At 40.2% G+C, this 22,373-nt stretch overlaps 1 protein-coding gene across 2 annotated transcripts in view; it reads right to left on the reverse strand.

The window, feature by feature from the left end:
- KCNH1 (potassium voltage-gated channel subfamily H member 1) overlaps positions 1-22,373 on the reverse strand; it is a 175,762-nt gene that overhangs the window by 106,652 nt on the left and 46,737 nt on the right. For both annotated transcript variants that reach the window (XR_005980009.2, XM_041715421.2), the window contains exon 7: positions 19,188-19,617. Coding sequence is in view for 1 of the 2 variants with exons in the window: in XM_041715421.2 (XP_041571355.1) it covers positions 19,188-19,617 (430 nt within the window). In the remaining variant the exon portion in view is untranslated. The remainder of the gene's footprint in view (positions 1-19,187; positions 19,618-22,373) is intronic.

Genomic DNA, 22,373 nt, shown 5'->3' on the forward strand with positions numbered 1-22,373 from the left:
TTTTATCTTTCCTGTATTATTCTGCCTCTGTACTTACAGTCTAATACATTTAGACTTCCAGCTAGATTCAAGTTAGAACAGAATTAAGTAGTAACAAACATAAAACCTCTCCTTTCCTTAATGCATAAGAGTTTCACACTTCACACAAAAAGGACAACTGCAAATAAAAGTCTTAAACCAAATTTAACCACACTGCAATAAGAGTGAAGCGCAAAGAAAGCTTTAAATACTAAAAGTTGCAAGCTGGCAGTGCAGGAGCTCATTAAAAAAAGCACTGCACAAGAATGCTCAAGGCAAATGCCATTCAAACTTTTTCAACTCTGAAGTTATTTAATCGTCACAACAATCACAAGGGATAAGGCATTGTTTAAAGGAACTGGCTTCTGTAGGCTTGGTGCTGTTCAGTCTTCTGGAAAGGTATTCACTGTAAATGTGCCATCCATTTAAAATGTTCCTCAGTTCTGAAAAGCAATCTTTCTGACCTGAGGCTTGATACTTCCAGTTGCAGAGCACCCTCAGCGGAAACACTCCAAACAACGTGTGGCTTCTGAATGCCCCAGAAGACCACAACCACAAAACAGGGGCAAACTGAAATATTCTGCAAGTGGAAATACTAGTTTTACACACATACAAAGTTAAATTCATCATTCTGTGTGTGTTTGTCATCAATTTCAGAAAACCAGAATTAAGACAACATAATTTTTGCATTAGTACTTTGTACTATTTTTTTGCTCATTCCCTGAGCATTAAAAGCTATGGTAGCAGGGCAGTGTCAGGAAAATCTGTTTCCATATAATAAACATTTGCATGGAACTGCCCAGTTTCCCTTTTCATTGCATTTGCAGTTTCTTAGACTGTTCTGACTGGATACAAGTCTGCCAAAAAAGCAGCATGGAAATTATTGCTGTTGCTACAAAGCTGTGGACAAGCCAGTCTGAGACATCTGCTTACTTATGCAAATTTAAAATATCTGAGTTATTCTGGAAAAGGTGTAGCAGCATCAGTGTTGCCACACAACTCCCTCCACCACAGTTACAGTCTTTTCTTGCTGAAGTATTCATTTCTACACTTTTTTTCTGTCAGCTAGCAATCCATACAGAAGACCCACTTCTCTCCTTGCTTTCAGGAAAACCACAACCTGGCCCAGCCTTCCCAGCTGTATGTTTAGTGAACTGCTGTGGTTTTGTTTCATGATCTGTGTATCCAGCATCTATAAGCATCCCACAAAGTGCATACATGCACCAAAAGGCAAATTAGCATAAGCAGGTGCCATAGGCTCTCTCCCATCACCTTGGAGAACAGTTACACTTGGAAGAACTTCCAGAAAACTACACTAGAGAAGTTGCTCAATGGCATTTTAATTTTTACTATAGGGTTTTAACAAGTGGAATTTTAACATTAAAGGGGAAAAACTGAGTATAGTGCTGGTGCTGACACTTGTGTGGGCATCACACACTCAGTACTCAGCCCTGCCAACACAAACCAGCAGGTTTCAGAAGGATCCCAGCTGAGGGAGAGCTTGAAGACAAATGACTTAACAGCTGCCGTCTGGGACAAGAGTTTAATTAACATAATCAAAGCCATTATTAGGTTAATCACCAATTAGCATCACCAATTAACTCACTTATGGCCAGTCCCGAATATCTAAAAATCAGTGCCTGAAATGAAACACACACAGCACTCTGTGGTATCACACTGGACCAGAGTGAAACACAGCAGAAAAGAATTTACTCCCCAAAAGAAGACACAAAGGAGAATGTTTTTAAGCATCTCAGCAAACCAACAACATTAAAAGCCCGAACTTTTATATTAAAAAGCAAAAAGTCCCACTTGGCTGGAAACCAGACATGTTAAAAAGCACGTGCAGGTGCAAGGTCAACCCCCCATGCAGAAAACCACAGCTGTGCTGTTTGAGGCAAGCTTTCAAAGGCACAGCTACCCCAGAGCAACCCAGCTCATGCAGCAGGTACATACTACCCACTGACTAAAAGGTCAATCTGCCCTTGGCCCACCACCTTTTCCCAGGTGCTCCTAAGCTTCCCTCATGCCCTGGGCTCCAGCAGCACCATTTCTTCACCAGATGCTGCTGCTGCTGCCACAGCTGCTTCTTCCAGTGGGTGCTTCCCCACAGCACAGGGTTGTGTGTGGGCTGGGCTGTGGGCACTGGCAGCTAAAGGGTGCCTGCATGTCCTCACTTATCCTCAGAGAACTGACTTTCAGGTCCTACACATGCCCATCTTTTTGCATGATTCATTCTCTTGGGTTTCATCCAGAGGAGGCAATACATATAATTTTCATGTCTATTCAGCACTTCCACTGACATCAAACTATGTATATGGCTATCTCAATAACTGCATAATTTTGTGTGTCTTTCAAGTTCAACAGTTTCCAAAAGGTCACTACTAAGTGTCCTTACATTGTTGGTATCTTTCTTGAAAGAAGACTTGGGTTTTTTCTAAGAATCCTCTTCTACGAGTATTCTCTCACTGTCAAATTATAATATCCAGCCCTGATGTTCTTATATACCTGCTCTGAAGATCAAAATATCATTTTAAAAAATGGATAAACACCACCATTGCTCTCAGAAATGGCTGACCTTCATTATCTCAACTTGAAAATTGAAAGATTTCAAAAGTTACAAACATGAGTCAAATGGAAAATAGAGAGAAAATGTGTAGACAACCCTAATTATAGATGTTGTTACATTTTGTTCTAATGCTATCATAATGACAGCATACAGATAATAGCAGTAAAATCATAAATAGTAGGAAGGACTCAGAACATGAGGAATACACAAAGCACATCATCAGCCTGTAGAATGAACAAAGCCATCAGTAAATAAAGCTCTTTGTTTTAGGGTTCTGTTTGTTTTCCCATTCTAATGAGAAGACATGGGCTCAATCAAGCTGTATTGAACATGATCATAAAATTCTTGAGGTTGGAAAAGACCTAAAGATCCTCAAATCCAACTGCCACCCCCACACCGCCATATTCACCACTAAACCATTCCCCAAGTGCCACATCCACGTGCTTTAAATACCTCCAGGATGGTGACTCTACCAATCCACTGGGCACTCTATTCCCATGCCTGAACACGCTTCCCATGAAGGAATGTTTACTAATATCCAATCTAAATCTTCCCTGGTGCACCTGCCTCTCATTCTATCACCTATTAACCGGGACAAGAGACCAACCCCCACCTGGCTACAGCCTCCTTTCAGGGAGTTGAGGAGAGTGATAAGGTCTCCTGAGTCTCCTTTTCTCCAGGCTGAACACTCCCAGCTCCCTGAGTTGCTCCTCAGCAGTCTTGTGCTCCAAACCCTCCATAGCTCTGCTGCCCTTCTCTGGACTCACTCAGCAGCTCAGTGCCTTTCTTGTAGTGGGAGCCCAGAACTGAGCACAAGATTTGAGGTGCAGCCTCACCAGCACCCAGTATAGGGAGATGAACATTTCCTTTGTCCTGTTGGCCATCCAGTTTCTGATAAATAATTGTTATCATAGCTGTTATGCTCTGTTTGCTTATCTGAGTGTGATATTTCAAATCCACAGCATACCCAGTGTATTCACTACAGAGAAAGAGCACAGAGATCACACACAAGGCATACAGAAGCACAGTGTGGTTTTGTTGTTGCCCAGGTATCAGCACTAACCTTATCTGTTGATATTGGCAGAGAGCTGCAAGGTGCAGCTCCTACCTGACAGGACCAGAAATACTAGTGCCAGCATTGAAAGTGCAGTTGTTTCCACAAATAACTGGGGGGTTTAAGATGGTAGAATTAGCCTGTTCTGATAGGCTTCTCTATTTTAGTTTTTAATTCCCATTTTAACTTTTACAGTTCATCTACATTTTCTCTATTAAACATTCTGCCTAAGTGCCATTGACATACAGGTATGTACATCCTTAACTTGAAAAATCATATACTCTTATGTATCTCTTTTCTCCTGCTGTCTAAGATCAGAGTTTTCCAGTGGGTCACCAACACAGATAGTTATAATTCTTAATGTCAGGTTAATTGTTTTTTATAAGTGTGACAATAACAAAGGTAATAAATTATAAATCTATTCTGCCTCAGAGGCACAGCAGTGTACCAAGTAGGGAAAATCTGCAGCTAAACCACAACTTATCAAGTACTCATGAAAAATACTGGTCAAAAAATACAATGTGAAAGCACACAAAATAGTCTCTAATTCCTCCAACAGGCAATTTTTTGCTTGAAAATTGAAAACTGACAACATATTAAAATCTCTATGAGGAGAGTAAGTGCATTTGCAAGTAGAGATTCTGATCAAGATCAGAAGAAATCCAACCCTTTAATGAAAGATGTTTTACCTTCCTTTACTGCAAAAGCTCTTGAAACACTGGCAGTTCTCACAGGAGAGTCTTTGCAACCCTCCAGAACACTTCAGGAACAGCATGGCTAGAGCCAGGAGAGGAGAAATTGACCCAAAAGTAAACCCTGATCCTTAGGGTAAACAGGTTTTGTGGACTGCGTGTTATTTTCTTCATCTGGAACATTTCTATGCTGCCCTCTCTCTCCTAGGGGACCTGACACTCAGAACTGGGGCACCAAGGAGCAGCTTGCTTCCCCTACCCTCCCTGGACTTGGGATCAGCAGAGACTGGGAGGAAATTTGTTGTTTATCAGCTGTAACTACAGTAAACACTTTTTTTTTTTTTTCACTTTAGGTGAATCTAAAGCCCGTTGAATTGAGAGAAACAAGAAATCCTGTAGCATTTAAAATTGCCAACAACCAATGGACCAATGGGCATTTTAAAGAGCAGGTCGTTTGGGAAAGCAGCCCTGCTTTTTACCAGAGAGCTCTGGTTCACCAGGCAGCTGGCAACTGATGGTAAAGTCCTCCAAAACTTCTAGAACAGAAGTTCTTCTGTGTAGCTACTGAAGGATAAACTTTTCCATTAGCAACCAGCAGAAAATTTGGCTGTATTGGCCTCAGGTAAACATTACTGTGTTATCAACCATTTTGTGCATCACTGCATAGAGAATGGTACAAAACCAGATACTCTTCTCTTAAATGTAAAAAGCAGTATTCTCTGGCAGGTTTAAGGTTAGAGACTGCAACTAAAGGAGGAAAAAGCAGCACACTAGCAGCACACACACATGCACAAACATAGCAGTCTCAGATTTAAGTTCTTTCTTTTCTTCAACTCATATTGCCTTCTTCTGGGAAGCAGCTTGTTTGACTGCCCATTTACCCAAAGTTAATCAAACTCTTCAGCCATTTACAGTGTTACCTTAAAGTGTGGGCCCACAGATCCTGCCCCTGACAATAACCACCATCAAAAGCTTACAGGAAATCTTTCTCATTCACATGCAGCTGCTTTCCCAGAATTCTTCCCCACTGCTCTCCCCTCCTGACATTGTCTCATAGTAAATCTCTGGAGAGTGGGTACAGCCATGATGTTGCTTACAGAACAACTGTGGGAAGGAAAACATGTAACTGCTGCCACAAGGGTGGTATTTGTGTCATCAACACTGATTCAACATTCACACCTGTTTGAGCAGAGTGTGCAAGGAGGAAAGTTAGTTCTGTTCCTGACCAGTTCTACCACAGCTAGTCCCCCAAAGCAAGAGGAGAAGACAAGCTTCACAGCAGACTGTGTCCTTCCCAGCCAAAGGCAAACAGTTGAGAAATGTGATTGCTCTCAGGTTGTCACCTTCCTCCGTTTTTGTATGTCTTATCTACCCCAGCATTAAACTATTGAACTGCCCATTTAATTCTGCTTTGGACCCTTGCAGTTGTACCAGAACTCCATGTACTGAGCCATTCATACCACTTTGGATATAGTTGCCTGCTGTATCATATTTTCCATTTCAACCCAAACTGGCAATGACTCAGAGAATTTTCTTCTGTATGGCTACCCAATAATACAACACAATGGTCCCAGAAAACAGTAGTCTTCCCTCCAGTCTTCTGTATTATTGAAGGCTGCATATGAATAAAATACAACTCCATTCTGGACCTGAACTGCACCCTCAGGAAAGGAGATATCTTCTATGTTGGCATAATCACAATCTGAATCTTATATACTTTGTACAGTACAATATCAAACCTGATAAAATCAGCACAGTCAACTGGCCATACTTACCTCATGCCCCAGCATGCATTTTTCCTAACATAAATAACTCACTCAAATTCCCTGTTCAAGTCTTTGTCTGCTTTAATGTATCATCACACTTCAAACCACACTCTCAGCCACAAGGGCCAAAGAAGAGAAATACTGCCCATCTTTTGGACTACAGGTCTGTAACCAGCATGAAGAAAGAGCTACCTTAAACATTCACCATGTTAGTTTCTGGGGGTTTTTTTGTTTTGGTTTGGTTTTTTTTTAAGCGGTCAAAAACAAAGTTTAAGAGTTTGTAAAAGAAAAGGAGAAACCTTAGTTTCAACTTCAAGTTCTATTTCTGTCTCTCAACACCTGCTCTCCCTTTTGCTCACCACACACACCTCATCATAACAGCAAAGGAAGCAAGAGAATCACAATAACCTACATTCTTCCATCTCACACCTGTCAGTGCACTTAGGAACTGACCAGCAGAAGCACAAAAAAGCAGACACTCAGCTGTACTGACCTGAAAGGACCTTCTGATGCCATCACTGGAAAACAGGAGCATCCATCTACTTGGCAGCTTCGAGTCATTCCCCAGAAGTTGCCTGGCAATGTCATAGTGATCTCTGCCTCACAGGTACTGTTGTTCTCATACTTCTGAACATATATGGAGAAGTTTTGATTTTGACTCTTGCAGTTTTCACAAGTGTGCTGTCTTCTCTTGTATCAGTGAGGGAAAAAAAAAATTCTGACTCGCCTACCTCTCCCCTTTTCCTTTTTTCCAGAAAGCTGCCTCTTGGTCAGATGGCATATTGCAGTGCCAAGCCAGCATCTACAGGTGATTCACTGTTCTTGGGGGCCTCTTGGAAACACCTACACCAATGCATGCAGCATGGGGAACAAACAGGAGCATCTGGAATGTGAGGCAGGTCCCTCCCTACCTCCCTGCACAGAGTCCAAACACCTAAGAATGGCAAAGAATGGAAAATAGGTCATGGAAGGTAACAGCACAGTTAACACCTCACCTCAATACGGCCTCAGCTCCCCTGTGCCACACTACAGGGCACCAGCAATGGGATGGCAACGCCTCTTCCACACAGCACCTGGCACAGCCCTCCAGTCACTTCAGTTTACCTTTTTCATGAAGGTTCAGAGAATTATTAGACATTGTTTTTGCTGCATGAGTGGATCAGAAGAGCTTTATGGGCCAAAGGTGGCACACTGATAGGTTCTCTTCTCCTTCCCAATGCCCACAGTCTGTGCAACACCTACACAACACAGTGGTTTGCTCACAGTGTTTTCTCTGTTTGGTAATTCCTCTATGATTTTCACAGAAGGTTGCTCATGTGGAATAAGGCTCCTTTCCAGAAAAATGCCCATTTCCCCCTTCACACATTCTGTAGCTGTCATCTCATTACTAACCTGCAGTCAACTCATTTGCAAGGAGTGTGAGAAAGACAGTTCTTAAAATCTTTAGTTTTGGCATACTTAGTTGCTGATAAAATTGATTTTATAATTTTCTAGGTCATGAAAAGAAAGGCTTTTATGAAGAAAAAATAAGGAGAATCAAAAATATTCAAAACAGAAGTGAATCAAGCAATCAAAACTTATTTGCACTGTTGCAATATAGGAAATCACCTTCATTTCCTCTCCCCTCTCTCCCTCTGGATTTAAATGAAGCAAACTCAACAAGATTTTAAAGTTCAGTAAATGGTTAAGGAATAAGAAGCTCAAGGAATTATAATTTATAACAACTTCCCTCTCAAAAAACAAAGGGGCAGAACAAAACAAATTGAATACCTTTTCTGGTTCCTTGTTTCTTATTACATTTTCTCTGTGAGAAAAAAATAAATAAATAAAAGCAGGATGATGCTGCTAATGTGGGATGGTAAAGCTCAGAGTGGTGACAGGCCCAGAAATGAAGGTCTATAGAGAGAAGTGAGAGAAAAATGGTGGTCCATTTAAGGAAAGAGAACTGGAAATAGGCCACAGGAGATTTAGGGTGCAGCTCTGTGAACCAGTCTCAGTGGATACTGGGTTATTTCCAAGACCAAATCAGTGCCAGATCTGTGTGTTTGATGCAAAAGGATGCATACTGTCCAGGACCACACACACAAAGGACCACAGCAGGCTTGACCATTAGGAGATGAAATTCCACTGATTTGCCTTCTGAATATGAAAGAGAGGAGAGGTTTTGGACAGGAACAATAGGAGAGTGTTGGTTCAAAATTGGAGCAAGTGTGCTACTTCATATTTTGCAAAACTTGTACAAAAAGTACAAACTGTCAGTAAGTCATACACCTGTAATAAATAAGCTTACAGTTTTCAGAACTCACTTGATGAAGTTTCTAGAAGCTATGAGACTGTTTAGGATCTTTGTGGACCAGGATGACCCAAAACCTCCAACATTATTTTTCATGCTTTCCTAGTAAATCTTATCAGAAAATAACTTGCAAAAAACCTTCCTCATTCAAGTTCAAAGGCAGAAATTAATTATCTTAAGTCCAATTCTGTCTCCTTCCATTTGGCCTTGTTACACTTCAAAGGTATTATCAATCTCCAGTTCCCTTTTATTTTGTAGTGAAAGTCCTGCAAGATCCTTGCAAAAGCAATGAAGAACCAAACCACAAACCTGAATCATCCTGTTCACCTGCACCCATCAACCAGCACATACTTGCTTTTGGGATGGTGACAGGGGAAGGCAAGGTTTGCCTATCATCTCACCAGAAAATTGAATTCCACATCACTTGGTACAGTTACTGGTTTGATTTCAAGGAAGGAAAAAAGCATTTCTTATTAATGTTGAGGTGAGTCAGAAAAGTCAGGCCTAAATATCTCAACTGTTTCATTTTTTACAGTAAGGCACTTGAGATTTTAGAACCTACTGGTTCCTAAAATCCTTTTGCTAGAAGAATAAATTTCCTACTTTTTTTTCCAGGCAATAGGACCTAACTATTAATACATTACTTGTCTCCTTCCACATTTTTCACACCAGTAGCAGCAAGAGTTGCTGCACAGAGGATAAAAGATACCCATATTTTTACATATATTCCATATTCTCTCAGTAGATCAGAATTTCTTCCAAGAGGCTGCTGCTTTTGATAGGATATGTCTTCAGGTAATAACTCAAGCTCAGATCTACTGTATTTCAGAGCTTTCAACTCCAAGAAATAGACTGCATATGACCCACAGTAGCATTTGCCTCTTCTAAAACATTCCCTATCAGGTTTATAAACAGCCAAATCTGCCTTTAAAATATAAAAGCAGCCAAATGCACTAAAAGTCACTGATGTGGTAAGCACAACTAAGCCTTATTCATTCTCAGGATGTCATGAGACTGCTTATCCAAGTGGCTAAGGTCACATCATGATCTATAAACCACTCACACACTCCAGCTAGGCAAGCTATTTCCACTCCAACACTTTGTACCCTACAGCAGGTCTGTTTGAGCCCAGCAGAATGTAGATATTAAAATAACTACATAATTTTTTGGAAGCTGATGCAGAAGTGAAAAGTGCTTAGAAGATGCTTTGGAACTTCCATCATATTCCACATATTTGGTGACAAGTGGCACAATGTGTCATATGTGGATGTGCTCTTTTACTATTTTGCCCCCCATGCCTATCTAATTGGATTTCTCTTAGTCAGAAATGGACAGCCAAATCCTTGTCCAGGATTGCCATCCTTCAGCAATACAGTTGGCTGTTTAAAGAAAGGCCTTCCAGGAATGCAGAGAATGAAAAATTTGTCATGTTTTTTTTTTGTATGTTGCATATATTTAGCCAATTCCACAAGTGGGAATCCATAATATAGTTCTGACAGACAAACCATGCTCTTCCAGATTGCCCTTGTGTAATTCAGCAACTGAAGCATAAATTTGTAAACTGAACCCCAAGGTTTGCTGTCCTACATAGCAAAGCACTGTGTCTCTTGCAGTCTTCATCTTATTGTAGGGAACAAAATATTTCTCTTGCAAATTATCCCCTGGTTCCTGCCTGAAATATTCTTTCTTCTTTTTATATTCCTCTGCTCTCTCAGTCCATGCTCTGGATGCATCATGCTCTTCTCTCACAAATTAACTTGGGTTAATCATGTTCCTTTGGATTTTAAAACAAGTTGGTTGCACACTCTGATGAAACTTTGATAAAGCCAGCATATTTCTTCAGTGTTTTAAATCTACTTACAGGAAGTAATATTAGAAATGTCTAAAGAAAGCAAAATCCTGCACGTGATATGAAAGACATGAGGTGAAAAAGAAAGATATCCACAGCTTGGACACCTACTTATTTTCCTTATCCTTCTCCTTCCTATTAAAGAGTTAAAAGACAAAATTTAGAAACGTTGTGTAAAAGAAAAAGAAAAGGCAATTATCTATAACATTACTGTACTGTGATCTCTCCTCAAATCCTGGAAAAACCAAACTATTAACACTTCACAGCTTTCATCTTCTCTCCTGTCAAACAGAACTATTTTTTCTCCATCTGCATTTACAGTTCTTTCAAAAGTTGTCCAATGTCTTGGGGAGCAATGTTAAGCTCTGCAGGAGAGAAATGGATTGTAAAAACCTTGAGAATTAGAAATTTTTAGAAAAATCTCACTTCAAAAATTGTCCTGATGGGATTTGCAGAGTACTGATAGAGATAGGGACTATATCCTGGGACCATTCTAGCAGCTAAATTCTAGTGTATTCTGAGGAAGGGTGATTCTTTAGTTCTATTAGGCTGAAGTAAAGTCTGAAATATTTAGTCATTATGGCAAGATAACATATCAAGGGACAATTCATAAAGCATAGGTATATGATGTAGCTCTGGAACATTTGTGTTCTTTTTCCCTACAGCCAAAATTATACAGGCAATTTACCATTGCTCTTTCCAAATTATATTTTGTCAAAAAATTAGTAGCAATAATTTAATCTAGTTTTAATCTGGCCATATACACTTTAAATAACAAGAAAGGGAATACTGGTTACTCATTTTTTTATTCAAAGAAATAACATCTCATAGAGAATTAATTTAAGTTTCCCCAAGCCAGGCTAGGAAACGAAGTATTACTACACTAATATACTGACAGAAAATATTTTCTTTCCTCTTGCTTTGAAATGTGTTGGGGTGAGGAGGGGGCTAACACCTTAGGAACAGGCCACTCCTCATATGCCCATGGTCATTAGCTAGGACAGATTTATTACAGCATTAGCACTTGTGTTGCGAACCTGAAAAACAACTTTGAGTCCGTCTTCGCCTGGAGACAATTTTTGTAGGAATTCACTATTTAGATAGCTGTCACATAAAGGCTTTTTTCTGGCTTTAACACTAGTGTTTTATCATAGAACCAGATAATCATTCAAATTGGAAAAGACCTTTAAGATCATTGAGTCCAACCTGAACCCAGCACTGCCAAGTCCATCACTAAACCATTCCCCAAGTGCCATATCTATATGTCTTTTAAATACCTCCAGGATAATGACTTTACCACTCCACTGGGCACTCTATTCCCATACCTGAACACGCTTCCCATGAAGAAATTTTACTAATATCCAATCTAAGTCTTCCCTGGTGCAACTTGAGGCGATTTCTTCTCATCCTGTCACTTGTTAGCTGGGAGAAGAGACCAACCCCCACCTGGCTACAGCCTCCTTTCAGGTCTATAAGGTCTCCTGAGTCTCCTTTTCTCCAGGCTGAACACTCCCAGCTCCCTCAGCTGCTTCTCAGCAGTCTTGTGCTCCAAACCCTCCATAGCTCTGCTGCCCTTCACTGGACTCACTCAGCAGCTCAGTGTCTTTCTTGTAGTGAGAAGCCCAGAACTGAGCACAGGATTTGAGGTGCAGCCTCACCAGTGCCCAGTACAGAGGGAAAAATCACTGCTCTGGTCCTGCTGGCCACACTATTTCAGGTACAAGCCAGAATGCCACTGGCCTCCTTGGCCACCTAGGCACACGCTGGCCCATGCTCAGCTGCTGTACCAGCACCCTGCATCCTTTTCCACTGGGCTGCTTTCCAGTCACTCTGCCCCAGGCCAGCAGAGCTGCACGGGGTTGTTGTGACCCCAGTCCAGGACCTGTCACTTGACCTTGTTGAACCTCACCACTGGCCTCAGCACAGCAATCCAGTCTGTACAGATCCCTCTACAGAGCCTTCCTGGCCTCCAGCAAATCAAGACTGCCACGTAATTTGGTGTCCTCTGCAACCTGGCTGAAGGTACACTTGACCCCCTCATCCAGATTATTCAGAAGGATATTAAACAAGACTGGTCCCAATACAGAGTCCTGGGGAACAGGCTTGTGCTTCAGTACAAGCAATCCTGAAAAAAACAAGCAGGTCCTGGATGTCCTTATCCAAATAAGAGGCAGCTTTTAAGAACTAAATTCTGACTTTGCTGTGCTGTGAAGCCTGTCAGCACTGATGGCATCTCTCCTCCATGGCCTGTCTGCACTGAATGTCAATGATGTAACTCTGCAGGCTCATCAGTGGGGCTGGAACTGCCACCACAACCTGGTGCAACCCACGCTTACCAATGAGAAATACCGACGTGCTCCACTGGAAATTGCATCCTTCGGGACTCAGATGTCTGAAGGATTGTTTATACACCCAAAAAGTCAAAAACAACCTTGTCTATCCATTTCATTTCTATTTATCACAATGACTTTGAGGTTTTGTTGTTGATTTTACAGCTGGCTTTTTGTTGGGTTTGTTTGGGGTTTTTTTGGTTTTTGTTTTTGTTTTTTTTTGTTTTGTTTTTGGTTTTTTGTGGTTTTTTTGCTTGGTTTTTACTGATTCTTTACATCCTTTGAGATATTTTCACCTTTAGAGATAACCAGACTAAATCCTGCCCTAGTAGGTAAGCCCTCTTTAATCTACAAGGAAACTCACCTACTTTTCTGCCAGCCCTATCACTTTGCTGAAACTTGCTGTAGCACAGAAATATATCCACAACACTTTTGGTGGTTTGTTCTAGTGGAGAAAGCATCCAAGCAAAATAACATTCAGAAATCCCAAATAGTTGCTTAACAATTACAGCAATAACACATCATCTCTTCAAATACCATGACTAGCATCAAATAAAAAGTAATAAGGCACAGCACATAGGGTATAGGGGTAAAGGAACACTGCAAAGATTGGCCATACTTATTAAAAAAAAAAATCCAGGCCTTTAAATTAACTAATAGTGTAGTGCTGCTGTTGGCTAATATAGACGAGAATGAAAATTTATGCAAAACAATCAGCCCTATAGAAAGTATGCCATCTGCAGCTTCAGGAGCTTGCAAGGGGTCTGTGATATGTGAGAGATTTTTGTCATCTTGCCAGGGATGTGACAAATACCAGGAATTCAAGAGACAGTTTTTGCAAGATAAGGTTTCTTTTTCCTTTCCCAGCATGTCCCCAAACCCAAAACGCTGCACTGACAATACCCATGAACACAGAGTAAGTTGCTTTGGGTTTAAAATACCTTAGGCCTTTGTGCTGCACCCATTAATGATACCCTCAGCAAACCTAACTAACACTTGGCACATGGCTGGCTATTAGTTTCAGGCCACCAGCTTCCAGCTAAAATGATTCCAACACATTCCCCCACCACCTAGAAGGGGTTCTAGGGGTAAATGCATTTCTCTTGTCATTAGATATATGTTAGTAAATGGCCACATCCATTTGCTTTTCAGTTGATGACCTGCTTTATGAGGGGAAAATCATGCCTTAGGAGGATCATCAAACATGATGCTGCCATGCCTCTATAACTTGTCCAGGTGTTTTGATAACAATAGTTTAGTTTTTTATCAGTTCCTCACTTTCCTTGTTCAAAAGAGCCACTAAACACTTCTTACCCTGCTGGAGGTCACCAAAGCACACCAATGCTCTGTGCAGCTGTGACACCGACCTGTTCATCATGATACCTGCCACCAAGATTTTCTTAAAGCTCTCAAGGATGGTCAAACTACTGCTCCTTCCAGCAGGAGTGCTGTAAACAAAACTGCTTCTGTTTTCACATCTACCCAATGTTTTTGTCATTTCTGGATTGAGTGCTTTTGTTTCGTTTGGTTTTGGTGGGTTTTTTGCCTAGTGAGCAAGAAACTATGCACAGACAAGGCTGATCAAAGCTGAGACAGCTACTCCATTCCCCTGGGATCTGTGTCTACCTCAATCAGAGACAGCAGCTGAAGTGCTGCAGGACTGCATGATGCTTGTGTCGCACACCACATCGTGCAGAAGAGGAGTGTCTTGGGTTTCTGGACTGTTTTGATTAATGAACTCAGTGGCTGACAATTCATCACAGTATGCAAGCATGCAAGGTTCATTAATCTGACCTTTTAACTCCTACTTTTGTCTTTTTCCATGATCCCTCTCACTATCTGGTCTAAGTATAGTGTTTCACAGGGGAATTTATTATTTCATTTAGCATTCAGACATGTGCATTTTCCTTCATATTTTGGATGAGTCCAGCCCTGTAGTTCCAGTAAGTTCCTACCTAACAGAAGAAAAACTAGCATAAACAAGCACCAAAAACTTGGGATCTTTCAATGCAACTGAAAACATCAACAAAAATCTCCCAAAATGATGGATTTTGCTCCATTGCTCAAAATCCCAATAGGCAAGCATCCATCAGTATTACTTTATGTCAAAAGTCAAGAATGCCAAGTATTTTTAGAACTGATCATCCCTACTCCACCTGCATAGCAAGGGGATTGCTGACACAGTGCCCAGATACAAAAACTGCAAATTAAAATCCTCTGATTTTTGCTAGTGCTTAGGAAAAATAAACAATGCCCAAACCAACCTGAAATAATCTCTGAGAAAAATATATAAAGACTGTAATTGCAAGGCATATGTCTCCATAGGGAAGAAACCAAAAATTGAAGCAGCTTTTTTTTTCTCAAGTATTAAAAATGGAAAATATATGTCTTTCTGCAGACCCAGACAGTGGTTTTAAGCCTGGTTTTATGTAATGCCAGCCTCACTGAAAGATCTGTCTGTAGACATCTTCCCTATTAATTAGCAATTTAGTGGCCATCTGTGGAAAGGGATAAGCAAATATGTTTTTCATTTAAAATGAAGCTGAGGAATTAATTGATTTTACTTCCCCTAGTAACTCATCCTTCTCTCTATATATACACACACATACACTCAATAAAGAAAGTGAGGCAAAACCATGCAGGTCAGTTCACAGATGTGAAGATATTTTGCTTTGCAAAACTACAATTCACCATGTGTTCAGGAAAAGCTGCTACACAGTAATAAGAAAAAAAAGCTTCCACAGAACAGAAATTGTTAAAAGCAGCCACTGGGTACTTCACCTCTATTTTAAAATAACTTGATCTTCCCAAACAGATGTGCACTATTTGAGTCAAGAATCAAGAGCAATTTTCACCGATCCCCTCCAGTGGAGCTGACACAGTGACAAAACTTCCCTGGGGTTATGAGTATGCCACAGACCCCCACAAATCTAATTAGGGGCTTCACCTTCCCATATCAAAATAACCAACAACAAAACACCTTCTCTCTGAAAACTGCAGCCACAATGAGGCCAGAGGACAGCATGTGCATCATTGCATTTGAGAGCACAACACCTCCTTGCAGAAGGAGGCCCTGAAGCAGAGACCAGGGCTGCTGAGACAAAGCTAGGCTTTCTTAAGCTTTGTCCCAAGTGTAAACACAACCAATAAAGTCATCCCCACAGGCTCAATACCCACACACAGCTTATTCACCTCAACCATGCCTTCCCAGTGTCTGTGCACAGTTAATATGATGTACCTACTCCCCCTACAAGCAACATACATTAAATTTTTTACTGGGTCAACATTTGCACTCAACTCAGCCAAAATTCCCACTGGTCCAGGACAGCTTCATTAAAGCATTTCTAAATTTTTAATTAAAACTTACCTGGATTTATTATTTACCATAATGAAAGCTTGAATAAAAGAGGAAATGGAGGTAGTCCTACCTACTTTTTTAAACAGCTATCTGATATCACAGCAAAGTACTATTACTGGTGGTCAATGTGTCTACAGAGTTAATGCAACACAAATGAAATTCTGCCACAGGATCATCTTTACAGAGGGAGTAAGCAGTGAGAAGAAGGGGACATATCCTGCTGCCCTGAGCAGGAGGGAAACCACATTTTGTCTTATGAAAGATGGAATTACAGTGTTAACTCCATCTCTCTGGGCACAAGCATGCTAAAGACACATGGAACGACACTAGTTATGAACTGCTTATGCTTTCAAATACCTCTAATATTCTGAGCCTTTCTGGCTCACCCCATTTGGATGTCACCACAGGCCTGTGCTGACTGTAGCACAAACCTTTCAGTCAATCTGCCAGTGGAAACGACAGCAATACATGTTTTAAAAACACTTGTTTACACAGCAAGTCCTCTTCAGAAACAGAGGCTCAACAGACAACAATCCAAGATCAAAGAAAAAAGTATCACTGCTATTCACACCTTTCTTCTTCAGAAACTATTCAAGATACAGATCCACTAAACCAAAACAAAACTAGAAACCAAGTTGCTAGAAACAAGGACTTGAAAGCCTTGCAAAGCCACCACACCAGCTGGCAATGTACACACCATGACCAGCCTTTCCCAGAGGTACAAGAACTTTGCACAGTCAAATCCATTGGATTAAAAATAATTCTGAGCAGGAAGAACTCACACTTCTAAAAGTAAACTCTTCCTTTTCCTCTACTTGATGCCAACATCTGCACTCCAGGGAAGCAGCTCTTGAGTGCCCCGACCAAACCACGGAGGCACAGTTCACGGAGCAAACTGAAGCCAAGATCATCAATACCAATAATCAGAGAGAGGGTGCAAAGGCAGTGTTGTGACTCTGAATGGATTCAGGACCCACAGAGCTGTAGCTTCTTTGGCACCCTTCAGTGGGAGGGCAAGTCCCTGCCATGCACTGCACCCTGACTTTCTGCAGGGCAGCCTCACATCCAGCCCATGCAAAAAAAGTGGGGCTTGAAGGCATTTTCACACATGTTCACCTTCTCCATCACCATTTCCAGAAAAGTCAGTTTCTTTGAGAAATAAAAATAAGGTAAAAATTTCAAAGGTGATCTTACTAATGAAATAGTGACTGTAAGGTTATCTGGCCACAGTATTGTTTAAGCCACTAGTCCTCTGATACAGCACTTACTGCAATTCAAATGAGCAGAGGATAAAACACACAAAAAGAAAGGTTAGCATTTTATTTCTGCTCATCTAAATCAACATTATTTATGCATAAATTCAGTTTCTTTCTGTCACATTGTCATACGAAGAGCTTGGAATAGGTACAAGTCCAAAAGAACCACATGTACATTCATGACTTTTTGAAGGCTATGTTTAATCATTATTCATAGCACTATATAATAATACTGATCAATACTAGCTGTTCTTGTTCTAGCTAGTATTGTGGTCATAACAATAAGCCAAAGATCAGGATATTTCCTATCAAACTGGCACCTTCGTCAGGAAATATGCTTAGAAGCCTCTTTTGTGCTACACCACTACATTGTTTAATGCACCTTCTCATGAGAAAACTGCAACATTTTATCCAGTTTTACAAAAACTTCCCTTCTCCTACAGGGTGTCTTATTAGGATGATGGGACTCTTGGCAGAGGAAAAAGCTAGAAAAACAAAATGAACAATTTTTATAGCTAAAATATCCCAATCCCTGTGTGATCAACATTGCTTGTCTTGGTAGTTTTTTTCACTAACATTTATCAGACTTAACACTGCACACGTAATCTCAGTGTGTGACATCAGTGTTGCTGTAAAAGGACATGTCAGAATCAAAGGTTCACATTTCTACAACAGGAACTGTGCTGCTAATTGAGTTTCCTTATGTATTTGGTTTTCATTTTCTGCTTAGCAAGGATTGACTTTCTCCTGCTCTGGATGCAATGTTACCATACAGAAGCTTCTATCTTTCTCCATACAATGACAAGTTTTCCCATGGACAAAACAGATTTTTTTCCCCTTATTTTGGCTCAAGCTCCAACCTTATCTAAAAAACCATGACCTAGTTTAACAGTGGCCACCATATGGTTCTTAACTCTAAGTAGCTCTCAAGGCACTTTGAATGCAGATCCTGCATTGAAATGACAACATGGCCAAAAGCTGGACATCTTGGCAATATGTACCCATTCTAACAAGGATGTCTGAGCCAGAGGTGCCCAAGCACAGCCTCACCCCCCTTGCTTCAGGATGTGTCTGTGTGCTCGGCCCATGGCAGAGTTTGTGGCTCCTAAAGAGTCCCAGTTCTCTCTCCCTTAGAAGATGATGTTCCCAGACCTCCTCCCATACTCTAACCCACTTATCAAATGTGTACAGCTCTCAGACATGGAAAAAGTTTGCCACATACTAAAATGGACGCAAAAAGGTGAATTAATTCTTAACAGTTCAGGCTTTAAGCATTTTACGGTTTACTTACAAGAGCACATTGAGAGGCTATGGACAGGATATTTTTTTCCAAAACAACTGAATTTTTGCTAGTCACAATACTCCTATTTGTGATTTAAACCTAACCAGTAAGGAATTGTGTAATACTGCCACCAACAATATTTTTAGCTGCATCACATTTAAAAGGATTTCAGATGTCCTTATGAATTCAGCATTCATGACTGTCCTAGGTTATAATATTGGTGTGCATTCCATTATCACCTTGAGCTGCAATCCCTTTCTTTCCTTAGAGATCAGTCCCTCCAGGAGGACCTATTCTTTTAGCCACATGACTGATAAGATCACAGCATTCTATTGTGAGATGCTCCGCCCAGAGGGAGGAGCCAAACGATGCCACCAAGGATATAAGTGGGGTTGTGCAGACAGCAAGTAGATCCCCTCTTCCAAGAGAACCGCTGAGACCTTCTTTACACTGGAGCTCCAGAGGGAAACTACATCAGTCTACAGGACCACTGCTTGGACAGAACCATATCTGCTACCACCGCCCTAGCCAGCAAGTGTTGGGTTGTATCTCTAACTCTGTCAGTGGTTCTTCTTTTGTGTTACTGTATATATTTGGTTCTTTGTTTCCTTTTTCCTAATAAATTGTACTTCTGACTTCTGGTTTTGCTTTTCAAACTAGGACAATGACACGCAGCTATTTGGTGTTGTGTACGAGAAAGACAGAATCTCTAATACTTACAGCCAATCATCATCATAGCCACAGCGAAGATCTTCTCGCCGTCTGTCGTGGGAGCGATGTTCCCAAACCCCACACTGGTGAGGCTGGTCATTGTAAAATACAGCGAGGAGATGTAGACGGAATCTTTGCTTGGCCCGCCTTCCCACTTCCCGAAGCCGGAGGTGTTGAAGCGGTAGGGGGTCCCTATGGACTCTCCCAGCTGGTAGAGCCAGCTCTTGGTGCGGATGGTGTTGGTGTCCTCGTCGATGACCTCGTAGTCGCCGATGCTGTACCAGATGCAGGCCAGCCAGTGCGCCGCCAGCCCGAACACGCACACCAGCAGCACCAGCACCGCCGCCCCGTACTCGATGTAGTGGTCCAGCTTCCGAGCCACGCGACCCAGCCGCAGCAGCCGGACCACTTTGAGGGAGCTGAAGAGGCTGCTGATGCCCTGGAAGGACAAAGAGCAATGGCCATAAGGGTTTCATGTGAAAGCAATGATATTTGTAGCTTCCAAAGAAACAAGGTGACCCGTAAAAAACAGATAGTCACCAGATAACAGAGAAACCGGGAGGCACAAAAAGCTTAGTGACCCTTTCCAGAGATGAATATACGCACTCCTGCCTTCATCCACTACCATTTTGTGGGTTGCTCTCTGAACTCCCCTTTCAGATTATTTGAATAGGTTTACAAATACCTTTGTAAAAACTTCAAACGACAGGCTGCTTATTGCATATCCATATGTGAATTCTTATGCAACATGTCAGATGTAGTGTCAGAAAGTTAAAGGCCAAAAGATACTGGCAGTACCTGGCAATCTGCAGATTTTCTGTTTCCTACAACACATTTCCTGTGACTGATAATTCATACAAATTCATGCACTGATAATCAGTCCTCTGACATTTATCATATGAATGACACAAAGTTTAATATTTCAAATATCTCACTAATCCCCAAATTATATCCTTTTTATGACAGCTTTGATATCAATGCAGTATTTCTGTGCTGAAAAAATTATGGCTCCCATGAAACAGAATTAAGCCAGCATGCAGGACTTGGTATTGTTAACTTTTATACAGATTTGCACAAGAAGCAAAATAAAAAATTCAAACCCATTTGGAGCATGAGAAGATCTGAATAGCCTACCATAAAAATAATTTTTTTTTTTCTACTTCCTCTTACCAAAACTGTTTCATACATAGAAGTCTGATTAAAATTTAAGCAGACTGGTTTAATGAGTATTTCTGGAAATGCATAATTGCATACTTCTGGTCACCAGCTTTTACTGGAAGTTTGTTTATTCCTGAATAAATACAACTGCCTCAGTATCTTGGGCTGCTTCAATGCACTATAAAATATGTTTTATTAAATAATTACATAAAGTATATTGACTCATGTTCCCCAAGACTGCAGCAATACATTTTCCCTTTATTTCATGAATTTGTCATGATTACATTGCCTCATTTTCAGAGACAGATGTAATTTGTTACCTGGGAACACACAAGTAATTTCTATTAAGTATCTGGACAAGATCTAATACAACCAGGGGGTGGGGAGTAAAAAGAGAGAGAAAAAAAAAAGAAAAAAAGAATATAAAAAGCAGCCTTCTTTTAAATCAGAGATATTTCCAGAAATCTAAAAGAGAGTGCACTATTCTTTTCATTAATATCTATGCCAAACTTTTCAAGTCACTGATACAAAAATTGCTACACAGAGTAAGTTAATTTCCATTTCCCATTCATTCCATACCCAGCTTTGTTTTGTAAACACTGGAGCAAAGCCTCAGTGCCAATTCTGAGAATATGGCACAAAAGGCCTTAATTTCCAGGGGAGGGAAAGCAGGTATTTCTGAACACTCAGTATGGAGAGAAAAAGCAAAGTGGAAAATGCAAACAATTATAACCATATTTTAGAATTGGACATGCAAGTCCTGACTGACAAGCTCATTTAGTCTCTGCATTTAAAATATTCTGACATTATAACAAAGTCTTCTGGCCTTTTTCCTCTGGGCTCATGCCCATTTCTCCCTTTTCTCTTTACAAACCTTACCAGTGAAACACTAATTTTTTCCATTTTGAGAAGTCCCCAGAAATGGTGCTCTTTTAGCTTCAGTCTCAAAACCAAGCCTTTTAATCATACATTGCATAAAAATCTCCACCCCAATATCCGAGAAAACAGTTTTATTTTTGTGTAAAACCTGTTTTTCAAATTAAACAGATCCCTGCAATTAAAAAAAAAAATGCTGTTTGTCAGCAAGAAACCTACCAAAGCCAAAAAATAATAAAGGTTTAAGAAGGATTTAATAGCTTAGAATTTGGTTAATTCTTAATTAAAATTAAAAAGAGTCAAGGATTAGAAATACTTGGGGAAAGGAAACAATCACAGAAGAGGAGCTCGAGAAATTGGATATGAAAAATGGGAATGCTAATTAAAATATGTGAAATCACATTTTAACTGTCTAAGGGAAAATACTTCTTTCAAGCATTCTCTTATCCTAATTTCCCTTGTGGAATTCACTAAAAGAAATTTTATTTAAAAAATTTAGATGGAATTAAACTACATCATTTGGGAGAAACTGATTCTACCAAATTCTGACCAGAGATAAAGAGAATTAGGCTGTTTTTACAAGAAGAACTTGAATATTTACAGAAAATGTATACTTGATTTGGTTGCACTGGAAGGATACATTTAATATTCAAATTACTCCTAATACTCACCTGATTGCATTGATAATGAGATTTTAAAAATTCAGAAAAAGCTCAATTTTAAAAAACCCTATTTATTTTTATTTCAGTATTAACAATGCTCTCTCTTTGATTTCCTTGAAGGAAATGATTTGTCTATCATAAATGGATCAATATCAAAAGCAAGAACTGCACAGGGAAATGGTTATGCATATAACTTGAAAATTTCTAAGTGAAAGAATTTCAAATGGTTACAAACAACAGAAACTTAATAGACTGTTTCACAGATGATAAAGTAGGGGAAAAAATCAGATAGTCCTGCAATACTGTAAATCAGTACTTTTTGGCATTAGATTTAGCAAGTTATATTTCAATGCTCATTGGAATAGACCTGCTGGATTGAAAAATTGACAATTTTAGATTACCACTTTCTGAAATAGAACTGTACTTTTAGATTATTGCCCATTTTAATGCTCTTATTGGTACAGATTATTTTTATGCTTTTATCGTACAGATGGCTCCA

The sequence above is a fragment of the Taeniopygia guttata genome, chromosome 3 (genome assembly GCF_048771995.1).
Source record: "Taeniopygia guttata chromosome 3, bTaeGut7.mat, whole genome shotgun sequence".
In the NCBI taxonomy this organism is placed as follows: domain Eukaryota; kingdom Metazoa; phylum Chordata; class Aves; order Passeriformes; family Estrildidae; genus Taeniopygia; species Taeniopygia guttata.